This window comes from Tetrao urogallus (assembly GCF_951394365.1).
Source record: "Tetrao urogallus genome assembly, chromosome: 17".
Taxonomy (NCBI): Eukaryota; Metazoa; Chordata; class Aves; order Galliformes; family Phasianidae; genus Tetrao; species Tetrao urogallus.
Window position 1 is genome coordinate 10,720,271 of NC_136830.1, and position 15,990 is coordinate 10,736,260.

Genomic DNA, 15,990 nt, shown 5'->3' on the forward strand with positions numbered 1-15,990 from the left:
ACATTCGGCTTCACACTGGCGAGTTAGTTCTTTAAACTGGGTTATCCACAGCAAAACACTGCACAAACACCGAGCTGAGACTTCTTCCCTATGCTGGAAGGGTCACTACTGCCTGCTCCCACGTTCCTGGCACCACTCTATCACTAAGCATCACCACAGACCCAAACACAAGTTAAGGCGCACTCATGGCAATGACCTCTGCAATATGCTCACCCTGTCCTCCAAGAGATATCTCCTCTGTGAGATCAAAACCATTTACCTGCTGTAAGCCTGAGCAACCAGCACACCCAGCCCCACATCCCAAATGCTGCTTTCCCTTTCCATCACTCTCACAGCATTCAGGTGACCCTGAGGCAGAGAACAGGCTGTCACAGATCAGCATCACCCAGCTATTAACTGGATCCTACCTCTTGGCTCCTCAGTATTTTACCCACTCAGCCTCTGTTTTTTCAGCATGCAGATGTGCTGGGCTCAACTATTTCTCCCATGGGGACAGAATGCTGCAGCAGAAATGCAGTTAGCACAGCACAGCTGTTGCAGGACAGCCCTGCAGCCACGTGGCCTCCTTCCCTCAGCCTGCAGGAGACCTTTTGGCAGATGGCTGAGGTCACACTGAGATTAGCAGCTCCAGGATATTGCCCACACCCATCAGCTTTTGAAAACAGAAAAAGAAAGCAATGCAACTCTTCCATAGAGAGCCATGAGACTTGGCACATGCTTGGAAAGAACTTCCCAGCAGGAGGAATTGAAAAGCACATCACTGAGCATGGTTCTGTCAGCAGCCACGGATCGGATCAGGGCTTACCAAGCTGAGCCTTGGCCAAGCCTTCTGCTGGCACTTTTGGTGCATTTCCCCAGAGAGAAGGAAGTAAATCTGGGTGTGAAAGTCCCAAAGGAGAAGAGTGTATCTCTGTATCTGGGAGAAGCAGTGGCCAAGTCATTGCTGGAGCCAGGGGTGCACAGCCAAGCAGGGTGCAGGACTGCTGCTGGTGGCTCCTTGCGACTCCACAGCAGGACAAGAATCAAACCAAAGTGCTTTCAAAAAGCATTCAGGCATTCCTTCATAAATCTGAGCAAAGATAACTGTCACCCCTTTCACAGTCCTGCCTGGGGATGGAGGGAGGGGAACAAACCCATGGGGAGAGCAAAGGTTCAGACTGAAGGTTGCTTCAGAAGATGCCTCGGTGTTTAATTGCCTGACTAGAAAGCCACATGCAGAACATTCTGCTTCCATTATTAACCTGGAGAATATTTTTAGCCCAAGGATTTATTTTTTTTGAAGCAAGAGAAATGAAAGAATAGCAGAAATCCCACATGTATGTCCCAGGGATGCTGCACGGCAGCAGGAAGCCCAGAACACACCAGCATGATCTCCCATTCACGTGGCTGACGTTAGAGATACCAGTACAGACACCAAACCCCCCAGCATTCTCATTCTCTCTCAGTTCAAGGAAGGATTTTTTTTTACAGCAACTCAATTCCAGAGCAAAGGGTCCAAGAGAAAGCCTGCCCTTGGCCAGGAGCAGCTTCCCCCGCTCACAGGGCAGGCGATGCACACACCCAGCACAGCACAAGCTTGCTCAGCACATCTCATACGAACCACAAGCTCCACATGACAAACAGCTGAGACATTTTTTTTTGCTTCCTCTTTTTCTTTTCACCAAACCTACCACATTTGCAAACAAGACCCAAACAAGCATATGGCAAGGGTTGGACTGAGATTCCTGCAAAAAGGCTCTGTTTGCTTTCATTTATGGGCTGATTAAGCCACAAGTGGCCACAGTGGTGATGGGGACAGAACAGTGACAATCAGGTTGCAGGGAAAAACAATCAACAGATCCAGGCTGTTGTCCCAGAGCACTGTTGTGTCACAGCAGCAGGCTGCAGCCACCAACCAGCAGTGTTGAAGGGGTTGGATCTGCACAGCCTGAAACCTCTCCTCCAAACAGAGGGGTGCAGGGACAGCTCCAGGATTTGGATGCTCAAGTTTATCTGCAGCACCCACGGCTGTGTAGAGAAATCCTTTGCAAGGAAACAACCAAAAGAACACCTCTCTGCTCCATGTCATTTACAAACAGGAGCTGTCTCTCCTCACATCGCCTTCTCCCCAAGAGGAGAAAAGGCACAGGGGAGGCACGGGGAGGTGATTTGTCACAGTGACATCCTCAGCCACAGCCTCAGCACAGGACGAGGCACCGCATCCATCACAGATGCTGCACAGAGGCTGGAGGCAGAACCTCAGCAGTGCATTCTGCCTATGTCAGCACTGCCCAGCCCATGGCACAAAGCCACAAACCTTGGAATGGATGCAGGTCTAACGGATGGGGAGGGCGAGGGAACTTCAGAGACATGTCAGCTTGGCAGCTCTCAAGACCCAGACTGCCCCATTCCCTGCAGCACTCAGGTCCAGGCTGGAGCTGGGGCAACCAGCCTCACAGCACAGACTGAGGGGCTGTACATCCCTTCCAAACCAAGCATACAGTGATGCTGTGATAAATACATGCAAACAAGTCCCAGCTCTTTCCAGCACAAAGCTCATTCCCCCATGAGAAGGATGTCCTGCTTCCCCAGGGCTTCCACCTCACACAGAAGGACACTGTGGAAGCAATCTATTCCCACATGCACTCTTCAGGACTACCATCTGTAACACACATCACTCTCTGGTAGGCACAGTGCAGACATTCTGACAAGGGAACCTCAGCAGTGGCCAACAGGGAAAAAGAAAAACCTCAGTGAGCCACCACTCGGAAAACAAAAGGAGCAGCTAAGTGGCATTTGGGTTACCATGAGCTCCAGCTCCTCCCTGCAAGCCATGCTATCTCCATTTAACCACTGGTGACACCAGCAGTGGCCACGGCTGATAAGGGTATCGCCGTCACCATGGGCTCACAGGGTGCCATCCCCTTGCTCTGTATGGGAAAGGTGCTCTGTGCTGCTATGACTGAATCTGAGAAACTCACAAGGCCCTTAAATGTTATGGGTCTGGGGCAATGTGCATAGCAAGGTTTCAATTCAGAGTGTTTTAGATCCTCCTCCATCCAAGAAAGGGCTCCAACAACACTCCAGCCACAAATAGGTGCACGGTATGGCTGCTCTCCTCCCCACCAGGTTCTTCCCAATTAGCAGGATCTTACCTGTACCTCCCAAACTCTGTGTTAGAAATGAGTTGTGTTGGGTGCAGGGCTCCTAAATGAACAGGTATTTATGTTATCATCTTTAGGCTTCTCAAAGAGGTGTATGAGTAAGTTGCAACTTATTCTCCAGCTGCACGTGTAGGATGTTGTAATATGCAGATGCTTAATGTTTTAAAGAAGCTCCTCACAACCACGTGAGCTTTATTTCCAAATAAACGTTCAGAAACAGGATGATGGTGAGCACGGGAATCTGGCTGCAGATGTGCAAAACACACAAGGTACCATCTGATGTTTAGGGTGTTTAGAGTAGCAGCTACTTCATCCCTTTATGTTGTGTTCAAGGATTGATTTGCTCAGCAGAAAGATGTTTTAGATTGGGCTGGTGCTTCTGCCACCAGGAGCAGCTGATGGGCTGCATGTGGATGAGACAGGCAACACCTGCAGGCATTTCAGTGAGTCTGGGACATCGTTACAAGGTGGAAACCAAACCACAAAGCTCTGCAATGGAAGCAAACAGCCTCCTTGGGTAAAAGGACGCTGACAATGACCAAAGTGACTTCTTTGCTGTCTACATAAGCTGGGACAGGAAAGGAAAGAGTTAGAAAACCTACATTTTGTAACAGTCCCTTCACCCCAGCAATCAGAAAGAATGGTGAGAGGGTGCTCTGTTTAAGCTCTGTTGTTGTTTGTTTTTTCTTCTTTCTTTTTTCCCCTATTCTTCCATGTCCAAACATGTCAGAGCATGTGCTGTGACACAGTGCTCTGCTGCAAATGGTAAGCTCTGCAGTTAATAACCCACTGCTGTAAGTGAAATATCCCAGGGCAGTGCGTTTCCTTTGTTTCTCATTACAAACCTTCCCCCCGTGCATCAGATTATTCATTGTTCATGTTTTGGTATCCTCCACATCCCATCATTTAATTCCTGATTAAATTCAAGGTGAGGTTTTGTAGAAGTTTGCCTAGAAGTGAGCAGACTTGGTTCAAACTGTGATGTTCCCTGGTGGAAATTGGAGCTTGGAGCACTGGAGGAGCAATTCCCTTGAACTGGGGATGCAATCACAAGGAATGATTGGGGAGTGCTGTGAACAATATGCCTGATTTGATGGAAGATCGGGATGAAGCTGAGTGTGGTAAGGAGCTGGTGAAATTGAAGGGATCCTAAAGCGTCTGCCTTACTAACAGGAGACTCGTGGCATCACATTAGTTCAAGGAATTAATTTGGATTTTGTGTTGAGGGACGTGGCTTAATGAGAACTACTGGTGATGGGTGGATGGTTGGACTGGATGATCTTGAAGGTCTTTGGTGTTTCTGTGAGTTCCAGTAACTGCAACGCTTAAACAGAAGTGGCAAACCACAGCCCCCAAGCACAGCCCAGCAGGGCAGGTGATGCAGCCCACAAAGGCTCAGCTTCCAGAGGGCACTGATACAAACCCCGCCCTCCCCACTTAACAAATCAAGATCTGTGGGTAGCACTGCCACTAAGTACACTGTCTCAGTTAAACTCTGAAGGAAGGCCTGGTCCAGACCCCATCAGGTGGGCAGCAGTTAGCTTACAAACGGCGAGACGCATGAATTACATGTCTGGTGGCTCTGTTTTAAGCAAGAACGAACAAATTACCATACACAAGGTTAATTTGACAAATGCTCTTATTGCACAAGAACGCTGACACAAATGCAACCCAGCAGACGTGAGCCTCAGGCAGTAATTGTGCTTGTTACTGCCGCAGCCTTTAAGTTCGCACTGGCCTCTTGGCCCTTGGAAATGGTGTTAAATGATCAGGGTAAAGCCACAGTCATCTCCTGTTTGCATTTTCTCACCACCACGTCTGAGAACATGAGTGCACAGCACAGCCAATAGAGGACAGACATTGTATTCTTACCCCACTGACGTGCATTCATAACGCTATTCAGACTGCTAAGGATGCCCCTGGGTTTTCAGATTACAGAGGTCTGGTTTGAGCACAAGTCTCATCCACTCTTGCTCAGACCTAACATGGGCAGACGAGCTTCATCCCAAGAATGTTTCTCCTGCTGTGGGCTGCGGCCCTTATGCAAGATGCAGTTTGATGTTAATGCTTTCAGTACCAATTTCCCTTTGGAGATGCTGTGAATGAATTACAGCCCGCAACTTCCAACACTGAAGATCATTTTAAAGTCAGCACTTTTCTTTTCGCCAGCTTCGAAACAGCACTAAAACCACAGCAAGGAATTTCTGTCTGGATGAGCTGTTTCTTCTAGATACATACCTGATGAGGAGAGGTGAACTGGATGCAGAACCCACATCATTTGGGTAAGAGGCAAAGCTAGATCACTGCATTTGGAACCAAACCACACAGCTCCTGGGCTCAGCTCACATCCAGCTCTTCGGGCAGCTGGCACAAAGCTGCTGCCTGAGCAGAAGAATGCATGAGCTCAGCAACTGAGATATATGCATAAGTTACTTCCATGATCTCCACTATAATGCCTGCAGGATGGTCAGATTTACAGGCTCACTCCTGCATCCTTTGGGACACGTTCCTGGGAAGCACAGGGGTTAGCAATTCAGTGAACAGCATTTCTCATCCCGTATAACTGATGAAACAAAAAGAAAAAGCAAGAATTTAAACCATGGGTGCAATGTGAGTGCCTGGGGCAGTACAACACAACGTGGGATCTTTCCCATTCCTTATGACACAGCCCAAAAAATAAAAAGTTGGCAGCTGGCTTTTCAGCCGCTGGAGATGCCAAGAGCTTTTTTAAAATAGAAATCAGGAGTTAACTGCTTACTGGCCCATGATTCAGCCTGGCAGATCCAAGAGATCTGGCAGATCTTGCAGATGCCCAGGTGACCTTGCGCAGCTGATCTCCAGGGCTTTCCCTGCAATACCAAACACCCCAACATGCCTTCCACCATCAACATCTTGAGATTTCTTCCTGAAGTTCCACCTGCCATCAGCTTCCATCAGCAGCCTCTGCTCAGGGTCAGGCAAGGATGAAACATGGAAAAGGCCCAATGGTTAGAGCAAGGCATTAACTGCTCAGTGACAGAGCACCAAGATAAGGAGCACTGAGTGAGACCCACACTCCCCCCTGTCTCCATGCAGGAATACACAGCCACACAGAGCACATGCGGGTCACACACGCCTTCAGAAATTCATCTTGGGCATCTGAGTCATGCCATCCTCTGCACTGGGATCAGTGCTGATGGGCAGTGTGTTTGCTGCAGAAATCCTATGGATATTGATCATGGTTAGCAGGAACAGAAAAGTTCAATGCACAGCCAAGGGGTGGAAGGCAAAGCCAACCTCCTTCACAAGGAGCTGCTCTCACCTAGAAAAGGGCGAGTTAGAGCTCTAAGTGAATGTCCCAATTGCTCAAACCAGACGTTCAGCGTTACCTCAGCATACTGTTTTGCAAGAAACCCCTGGGAGCAGTAAGATGCTTAGGGAGCTTTACGTGCAGTTCTTACAGCTGCTTCAGCACTGCCTGGGATCTACTGCCTGCTCTCAGCTGGGTGCTCACCTGGAGAACACCACTGTCCTAGGAGGGGCACAAGAACAGTGAGGATGTGGCACTGAGGGATGTGGTCAGTGGGCATGGGGGTGGACTTGAGCACCTTAAAAGGTTTTTTCCAACCTTAACAATTCCATGATTTGAAGTCTGACCTGCTTCTAGGGGGATGAGCTCTATGAGTGGATATTTGTTCTTTCTAATTAGGACAGTTCCAACTGGCCAAAGCAAGCAATGCACTACCACACAAAGGGGCAGTGACCCACTCACTTTGTCAGTGCAGAAAAAAGAAAGAGTGAAAACAGGAAAAGTAGAAAGCTATTTACTGTGTGCACTGACTGACACCAGCACATCCATGGAAACTCCTCCAGTATGTTATGAGATTACAGTCACACCTCTGAAAACAGATGTTGGCAAGCAGAGCTCAGCACTGGAAGGAAATCACACACTCCAATTCCAGCAAAAGCAGCCTACCTAGCACCACGGGCCTTTGGCACTTGGAAAAGCACACCACAACATTCCTGGTTCCTGCAGGAGGTTGAAGTATTCACCAGTTGCACATGTTGGTGTGGAGGAGTTGGTCCTCCAGGCCCTGGAGAACAGCAGGTGGAAGAACAGCTGGAGGCACAGTGACAAGGAGGAGGTTTTGTACTGCTGGGAGAGATGGATCTCAAGGGCAAAAGGAAGGCTGTAACGTGCAGCAGAAGGAGGGCTGCTGTAGGAAGCCTTTCCCAGATCAGCACACTAAGAAGTACACACCAGTCAAAAAGCAGCAAAGTGCTCTTTTTTCCTCCCCAAGAAAGGGAGCTAGATTACCTGAAGATCAAGTGGAGAAAACCAAGCTGTCAGACCCGCAGCGCTCGCACGCAGGAGCAGATTCTTTTTATAGAGATCTGGCACAGCAGAAACATTCCTCTTGAGGTTTTATTAAAGATACAAAAGGTGCACTTAGCACCGAGCAGCACGACGTGCCCTCACTCATTTCAATCACACGAGCACACTGAAACCAGACAGCAGTTTGAAGCATCTCTGCCAGGTTTTCACTCCTCTGGCTATAAACTCTCCCTTAATACATCACACATTACCACCGCCCTGTTCTCTCTGCTCTCTTACAAAGCCAACAAACATCCACCATGTTTTCTCCCATTAGCAACTAAAGGAAAAAAACAATTGGGATAAAAGATGGCTTTGGAAGACTGAATGGCTCTCAGTATCTCAGTAGCAGGGTGCTGTGCTTCCCATCCTGCTCCTTGTGCTAAAGTCTTGCTCAGCAGCTGCCACCCACCACATCCAGCTGCAGCAGCATAAAGCCTGACCAATAAGCCCTATCTCAATGTTTTTCTCGGGCATGGAGTGCACTTAAAGGCTATTCCTGCTGGCGGGGCATAGGCTCACTGTAACACCTACACAGGGCACCACAGCGCTCGGTGAGGTGCATGTGAAATCAGTGCAGATTAACCAGCAGTTCCATAAACAAACCCCAGTCGTAAACTAGAAACACACCTGATGGTAACAACAGACTTTACTTGTACAACACAGGGGGCACTGCATCTGACTGCAGCTCCTGTGGCAGCAGCAAGGAGAGCCCAGCTGTGCGCTCCCAGCTTCGTTGCAGATGTGCCACCACCATCCTGCAGCGCTTGGAGGATCGTGGAACTGAACTCCTCCTGTTCCCACCAGCAGACAGCCCACACATTGATATGCCTGCTTACAGCTGCTGTGCATTGGGAAATGAAAAGCAAAGCCTTGTTCCCATGTCACATTTTGAGCGAGTGACATCACAGCAGTGCTTCACCAGAGATGGCAGGTCACGCATGAACCTGTGATGCTCCCAAACTGGAGAAGCCCAAGATATTCAACACTGCACTGTAAAGGCATCTTAGGGCTGCAGATGTCCCAGCAGCTACATGGACACGAGCACACAGGTGAGAACATGGCAGGGTTCCTATCCTTCAGCTCCTGAAGTAAACCCTGCTCCTAAGGTACGTGAGCTCAGCCAGGCCTACAATTCCCATCCATTCTGTATTTAAACACCCTCTAATGAAACCCACAATACACCAGCAAAGCAGTTTAGTCACATCCTAGATGATGTGCATGCATTTGTATTGGCTTGTCAACCCCCAAATATCAGACAGGAACCCTTCCTCTGGTCTGACCTTAACTTCAGAGAATAAAACTACCAAACTGAAGGGGGGAAAAAAAAAGCAGAAGAGCTGCAAACAGTGCAGGAACCACTGCTGCTAAGCTTGGGCTGGAGCAGTTTGATGAGCACTGCTGGTTTCTACAAAACTAAACTCTCAGCACTATTAAAAGATCCACTTCATAACAGGCACAGAGCACACAGTGCAGTTATATTGCTTGAACCACACTTTAAGCACCAGTGTCCTCGCTGACTCCCCACCAAAGCAGCTTTTCAGACTTCCAGTGGACCCTGCTAATTTCCCAACTCAGTGCACAGCAGCAAGGCCCAGCCATTACAAGGTACACCCCTATGGGCACTCCTACCCCACATCCCTGTGGCGTGATTTGAGCCTCACCCACAGAGAGAGCAGAGCAGGAACAACACAAGGACAGAACCATACGTTAACAGAGATTAGGTGGCACCTTGGGACGCCTCAAGTGCAACCTGCTGCATGCAGGAGCAACCAGACTGGGCTGCTCAGCACCCTATGGAGCCAGAGTTTGGGCACCACCAGGAATGCACTGCAGGACCCCAGTGCTTGGCCCCTACCTCCAGTGAAAACCCACCTCCTGGATTTCCCACCTGATGGTGTACTTTCTAGCACAGCAGCCTCTCTGCTCTTGTTTGTACCATCCATAGACTTGCTGTGATTGCACCACTGATAAAGATACTCCAAAGCAAACACTGGGCTAGTATTGTGTAATCTGGTAACTATAAAAAGAAAAATCACATTACATGACCAAGCACTCAACACATATCCAGCCACACAGCACTCCCAATCGATCCTTAGTAAGACACAGCTGCTGTGAACACCAAACAGCTTCACCAGGAGTCCCACGCGTTGTCTCAAGACAAAGAAAGGAACAGTGCAAACCAGCAATAGGAGCCCAGAGCCTGCAGTGCACCTTCAATTTAAATCACACAAGACTAAGACGATTCTGTCACCTTCTGTACTATTTCCATGAAATATGCAGCAACCTACCAGCAGCATAAAAACAAAAGACGACTTCAGGCAAAACGGCTTTTGGTTTGAGAACTGCCTTACCTCCTGCTGCTTTCAGAAATTACATCCCAGGAGAGGCCGAGATGGGAGCCTGCAGCAGTCTTGCAGCAACGCAGATACATAAGCAGCAGGGAAAGGAAAAACTGCTTGGATGAAGCCGTGTATTAGTTTCACCTGACCACACATAATAAACCTGTAGCACTTTCTGCTCCACAAGATCTGCTGAGTAACACCTAAGTGGTAACACGGGAACAATAAATGGCAAATGCAGAGCTCACAGCATCATTCAGAGTAAGGACGTGTGTGTATACAGCTACACACTTGGAAACATCAATGCTTGAAGGTATGCATCCTAATAACAAAGCATGGGGCTTCTGAAGCACGAAAGCCTACGCTTAACCACAATTGGGCCAGGAGGGCCTCCAAAAAGGATTCAGTGAAGGAGTTAACCTTTGGTTTAACTCCTAACGAGCTGCAGGCTCAGGTGGCACCGCTCACCTGCTGCACATTGCAAGGCAGAAAGATGCTCACTGAAGCACATGCCTGCTCTCAGCTGGGCGCTCACCAAGAGGAGAACATCACTGTCCTAGGAGGTCCCAAACTCTCGTCCATGATACAACCGAGGTGTCTCTGTCCTGCTGGCAGGAGCCCTGCAAGCTGCTCTGAGCCATGACCTGTGTGCTTTCCATGCCTCCAACACAGGCCATCACCCTCCACAATCACAGGAGAGCTGAAAAGAGAGAGGTTGTGAACAGACACACACAGGGCAGGCATTGGCTACAAGCAGCCCTGCGGGGGCCTGGCACCTGGCTGCCCACTGCCAGCACACAGCACAGTGAGGCTGTGCTGAAGAAAAGGGCCCTCCTCCATTCATTAACAACGCAGCCACACTGCTGAGGCATCCACACCAACCCCAACCCAAAGAAAAGAGGTCTTCTGCATATAGCAGCAATACACAAGCAGTAGGTGTAAAGGACATCATTTTCTGCTCTGCTCCTTATAAAGTGCTGAGCAGAAACCTTCAGCTGCTAATAACAGATTTTAGGCATCACTGTTTCATGTTAAAGAAAGAAAGGCAAGGCACCGACTCCTACAGCACCATATTTATCTTCCCATGCAGAGCAGAAACCACTCCAACCCGCTGTGCATGCCTGCACAGTGCTCTTTATCTAGAAAGACACGGAGAATTAAGACTATTTTTAGGAAATGAAGGCCCTCCTCCACAGTCACAGTGGGGACACACATCTATTCAGTCGTGATTTCAAAGCAGGAATATCCCATCTCGAAGAGCGAGATTTAAAAGGAAAGGCAAAAAAGAAAAGCTCAGGAAGGTTGACAAGAACACAGCGTGGCCCAAAGGAACGTGAAGGGAAGGGCTGCTGGATGCACACAGCTGCTGCACCGAGCATGACAGCTCACTGCTGACATGCACACATGGAAGCCACGCTGCACACTTACGCTGCAGAATTTCATCACAGCACAGCAAATGCTGAGCAGCACGACCAGGAGCGAGGAGCCAAGGGGACGCGCTCTGCTTCCTGCTGCCAGCCGAGCTGTGCCAACAGCCCCGCCGTACCATGCCTTCAAACCGGCATTTTTAATTCTCAAGTTGATGTTTGCAGGGCCTGGAGGCTCAGCACACGCAGCCGTGTGAGTCAGCAGTGGCTGACCCAGGAGCAGCGCAGCCAGCTGCAGCACGCCCCGTCCGCCTGCAGTCGTCAGACAAAGAGAAATGAAGCCATTAATTATTAAACAAGCTTCTCGATCAAAACCAAACAAAGGTCAGAATAAAACGTATCAAGGGCCCTGCCAAGCCGATGGGAGAACGATTAAAATAATTGAACGGCATAATGAAGACTTGATGGGGAATCTAACACCTCCACCAGCCCCATCTTCGAGCACACTCCAATGCGGGGACTTCCAAGACACCAGGGAGCAACAACTCATGTTTCAGAGCGACTCCAGCTCTGCCATCAGCTGTGGGTCTGAGGTCCCTGCAAGGAGCAGAGGGCTCCAATGTCACGGTGCACTCAAGTCACCTACAATTACCAAAGTTACCTATAGCTACAGCGTAATGAATATGCAAGCAGGATACGATATGGAAAGGTTCAGCAGCCCAACCTGCTGCAACATGGAAACAGCAGAGGGGCCCTGTGGTGAGTTACAGTGCACTGAATGGAAAGCAATTCAAACCAGGGAGCCCTGAGCAAACTGCCACAGCCTCCATGGAGGACAGCTGAGGACAAACACCACGATAAAAGCTGGAGCATTTGACACCAGAAGTGGTCACACAGTAACTATTCTCCCATAGGCACCCATGCAGGTGAGCCCGTAAGTACTACCCATACTCACAATAGTCTCCAGGAACTAAAACTGCAGCATGTGTGATGCTGCCTGAAGTCTACCTCGAGACAGCAGTGCAGGTTACACCTACACCCCTCAAAAACAGAGAGCACTGCTCCTCTGGCCACCTCAAAATGCAAAGCTTACTGCAGTAAAGCACTTACTTTTGCTGCAGCTTCATCCAATAAAGCACATGGGCCATTACACCAGATTTAAGAGATGAGGGACTCCCTGCATGCAGCAATAATCTGGGAACAGAGGAACCTGGTCTGCAAACTGACAGCTTGAGCACTGCTTTGACTTGCATTGCGTCTCTGATTACAAAGCACCCAAGATGGGATTCCTCAAAAACAGAAAAATGAACAGTGATTAACAGCACAGCACCATACGGATAAAGCAAGCATCCTGTGAAAACAAGATGACTGGGAACAAGCATCACAAAAAAGCTGGTTAAATACAAGTAGCTCAGAGCTACCACGCAGCCACGGGGCTGTCTTGAAAACCTGCATGTTTCCATCACCTGGAGGATGAAAAATGGTCAAGGACACTCAGCTACTTCTGTGCTCGCAGAGATGAGCTGTTATAAAACCACTGTAGGGAGGTACCTCTCCCTTCACTTTATTACGTGAAGATTAAGTATAAGGAAGACATTTCAACACAGAGGGCGATCCCACACTGGCAGAGGGGCCTGCACAGGCTGTGCAGTCTCATACCTTGGGGGTAAAGTCAAAGCCCAGCAGACAAAGGCCCTGGCTGTTCTCACAGGGTGGGCCCTGCATCATGCAGGGGGTGAGGACCAGAGGCATCTTCTGGAAGCCCCCAGTTGTGTGATTCTCAGTGAGCTCCCTGCCCCAGCTCTCAGCTGGAGCCAGAAAAGAACCTTCTGGGTTGTACTCAAGATCTTAAAATGCTAAGCAAGAGTTAACTGCCGGATAAACAGAGCTATGCGAAGAAGCCTGTTCTGGGAAGCAGCTTTTCCAGGGAAGCAAGCTGCCACGGCAGGGCAGGGCAGGCAGGACAGCTAATCTGCTCCAGGCACCAGCTCATTCCTGCAGGAGCACTGCCCAGCACTGAAAGGGGAGCTGAGGCCGCGAGCTGGCCAGGAGCCTTTTGCATCATAACTATGAGCAAATTAGACACAGCATGAAATATCCCCCCCCCCCCCATTTGGCACTGCTTTAAGGCACCAAACCTGTAGAGGAGACGGCACGAAACTCGAGCTAGAAATAAGAGCAAGCTTATGGAGAAGGCAGCCCACATGCAGAACCTCGGTCACGAGAGCCAATGCTAACCTTTGATGAATTAATACTTACCTAAAGATACTCTCCTTGAAAACCTGTACCTGTTCAAGGTGATTAAGTTCTCCTATATACACACCAATTAGAGATAGCGATAAATCTGCAAGTGGCAACCTGCCAGTACTGTTAGGAAAGAGAGCTTTGCTCATTAATGAGACAAGTAGCTGTGCTGTGCTTGAACGCTGCTTCCCAACACCAACATCACCTCTGTGCTGTGGACTTCCAAGTCAGCCAGAATACCCCACAGCCTAAAACAGACAGTCAATGGCTATTAAGATGTAGAAGCAGCCAAGGAGCTACTCAACCTTCCAAATGCCAGTCATTCAGAAGTAATGAGAAAGTCGTGGTGGTTTTCCTGCGGATGAGTCTCCTGGCTGAATAGGACCAGCAATGCTCCGGGTGCTGTCCTGTAATTAAGTCCCAGGAAGAAGGCTGATGTGCATGAAGTTCATGCCATGTGCCCCCTGCTGTGCCCAGTCCCACCCTTTCTCAGCTGTGTTTTAACTATTCAAGCACAGCCCTGTGAAACACAGCTGCCTTTATCAGAGTCCAACCTCAGCCACCCCGCAGAGCAGAGCCCAAGCAGGAGCAGCAGAGTCTTGTATCCCTGCACACAGCATCTGGAAGGGAGGAGGTCACTCCAAAGACCAGGGATCCTTTCCAGGTCAACAATTTTGCTGCGCAGCTCCCCATCTCCTCACCCCTTGCTAAGCTAAGCAGAGAACAGCAGGAAGTTCAAATAAGAAAAGCTTCAGTCTGCAGCTAAATCAATACACTCAAGGAAGCCACTTAGGCAACAGGGAACAGTGTTTTGATGGAGCTGACAAGCAGAATGAAGTTTTACCACCTTCCTCAAGCCAGCCCTGAAAACCCAACACCTATGTCATCAAGGCAGTGCATCAGGAGAACGGTCTTCCAAAATTCAAATGGCACAGGTGCCAAAAGCCACAGAGAGGACAGCAGAGTGTGGCACCTGCAAGGTCACAATTTAACCTGTGCAGCCTTTGGTGGCACAAACAGAAGCAGAAAATTCTAGCATGCATCCACAGAGCAGGGATGAGCACAAAGACCCAGCAGACAACAGGAGATGTGGCTCACAGCAGCACAGGGCTTCCCCAAAACTCGGATCCAAACTCAGACTCTTTGCCAGTCAAACAATTAAGCAATTTCCTAACATAAACGAGAGATGAAACACACTGCCTGATACCTGGCGCTTCTTTGCTGCTATCAGGCAGCTAAAAACAGCTCTTAAAAGGAAAAAACAAATGCCCATTTCCCCAGGATTCTGTGAAGCTTTCCGCCACAAGCAAGCCCAGCTGACACCAGCAGGGTCGGCATGGCTGCCCTCTAACAGAGCTGGTTTTGAAAAGCATCACAGATCTCCCTCCCACTTGTTTAGGAGAAACCTCCCCCTGCGCTCTGTGCTTTGCTCTCACACTCCTGCCCCACAGCTGTGTTAACTCAGCTCTTTCTGGGCTCAATGGGGGGAAAGGTTGAGAAGCTCCTGGTGTCAGAGGCAGCTCTCCCAACAACGCACCTCAAAGCATCGGCGGCTGCAGGGCTGCAAGCCCTTCTACATAACACTGCCAACTCACTTTCCTGGGAGCTTTCTGTCGTTTCAGCCTAAAACACGTAGAACTGCCTTAAAATAACCTTAGCTGTACAACTCTCAAGCAATTGCTGGAGAAAGCCACTTGTTTGCTCGTGACAGACCTGGCAGCCATACAAAGACAATATTCTGACGTGGTTACAAGCGAAGCACTGAGCTTCAGCCACTGACCCAAAGGCACAGCTCTGCCCGGCCGTGTCTGAACGCTGAGCGTGCAAACACAGTGCGGGCTGCAGGGCTGTGGATAGGGAGCAGCTCTGAGCTTGGGGTTAAGCTGCAGGCGGGCAGATGCACCGCGGTACACTTATGGCCCCTGACAGCCCAGGGCTGACCTCAGGACTCGTGTCGAGTTTCTGCCAGGAGCCGGGCTGCTTCCATCAGGAGCTGGGACCCACAACCTGCCTGCAGCACGGGGCGACCAAGGAGGGCAGAGCAGGGCTGAATTTGGGATGGGAAAGGGAAAACTCCATTCAGCTCAACGGACCTCCAGACAACACCTGGAGAACGCAGAGCTATAAACCTCTAAGAACGCCGACCAGCCGTACACCAACCCCGCTCCCAAACGGCTGCGAGCGAACCCTGAGCCCAGCGCATCCCACCCCGAGGAGACGGGCACGGTACCTGTAGTAACTGAGCAGCCCGTTGCTGAGCACGAACCAGCGGCGCTGGTAGCCCTTCAGGTAGTTGGTCCACTTGAAGAGCCAGCCCTTGTAGGTGTCGGAGCCCGGCGCTGCAGGCGCTCCCCCCGCCGCCGCTCCGCCACCGCCGCCCCGGCTCCCCGCACCCGCCGTCTCGGCGCTCATGGCGCGGCGACCGGAGCCCGGCAGCTCGTGGCAAGCCAAGCAAGGGACGGCGCTGAGCAGTGAGACCAGCCCGCGGGTGCTGCCGCTGCACAGCGCGGCCGCTTTCCCCATAGAACCCGCGGCGCGGC

At 50.1% G+C, this 15,990-nt stretch overlaps 1 protein-coding gene across 1 annotated transcript in view; it reads right to left on the minus strand.

Moving 5' to 3' along the window:
• OSBP2 (oxysterol binding protein 2) overlaps positions 1–15,973 on the minus strand; it is a gene marked incomplete at both ends in the record, with an annotated part of 61,188 nt that extends 45,215 nt beyond the window's left edge. The window contains 1 exon segment of the mRNA XM_079543933.1: positions 15,681–15,973. Coding sequence (XP_079400059.1) covers positions 15,681–15,973 — 293 coding nt within the window.
• Between the last annotated feature and the right edge of the window lie 17 nt (positions 15,974–15,990).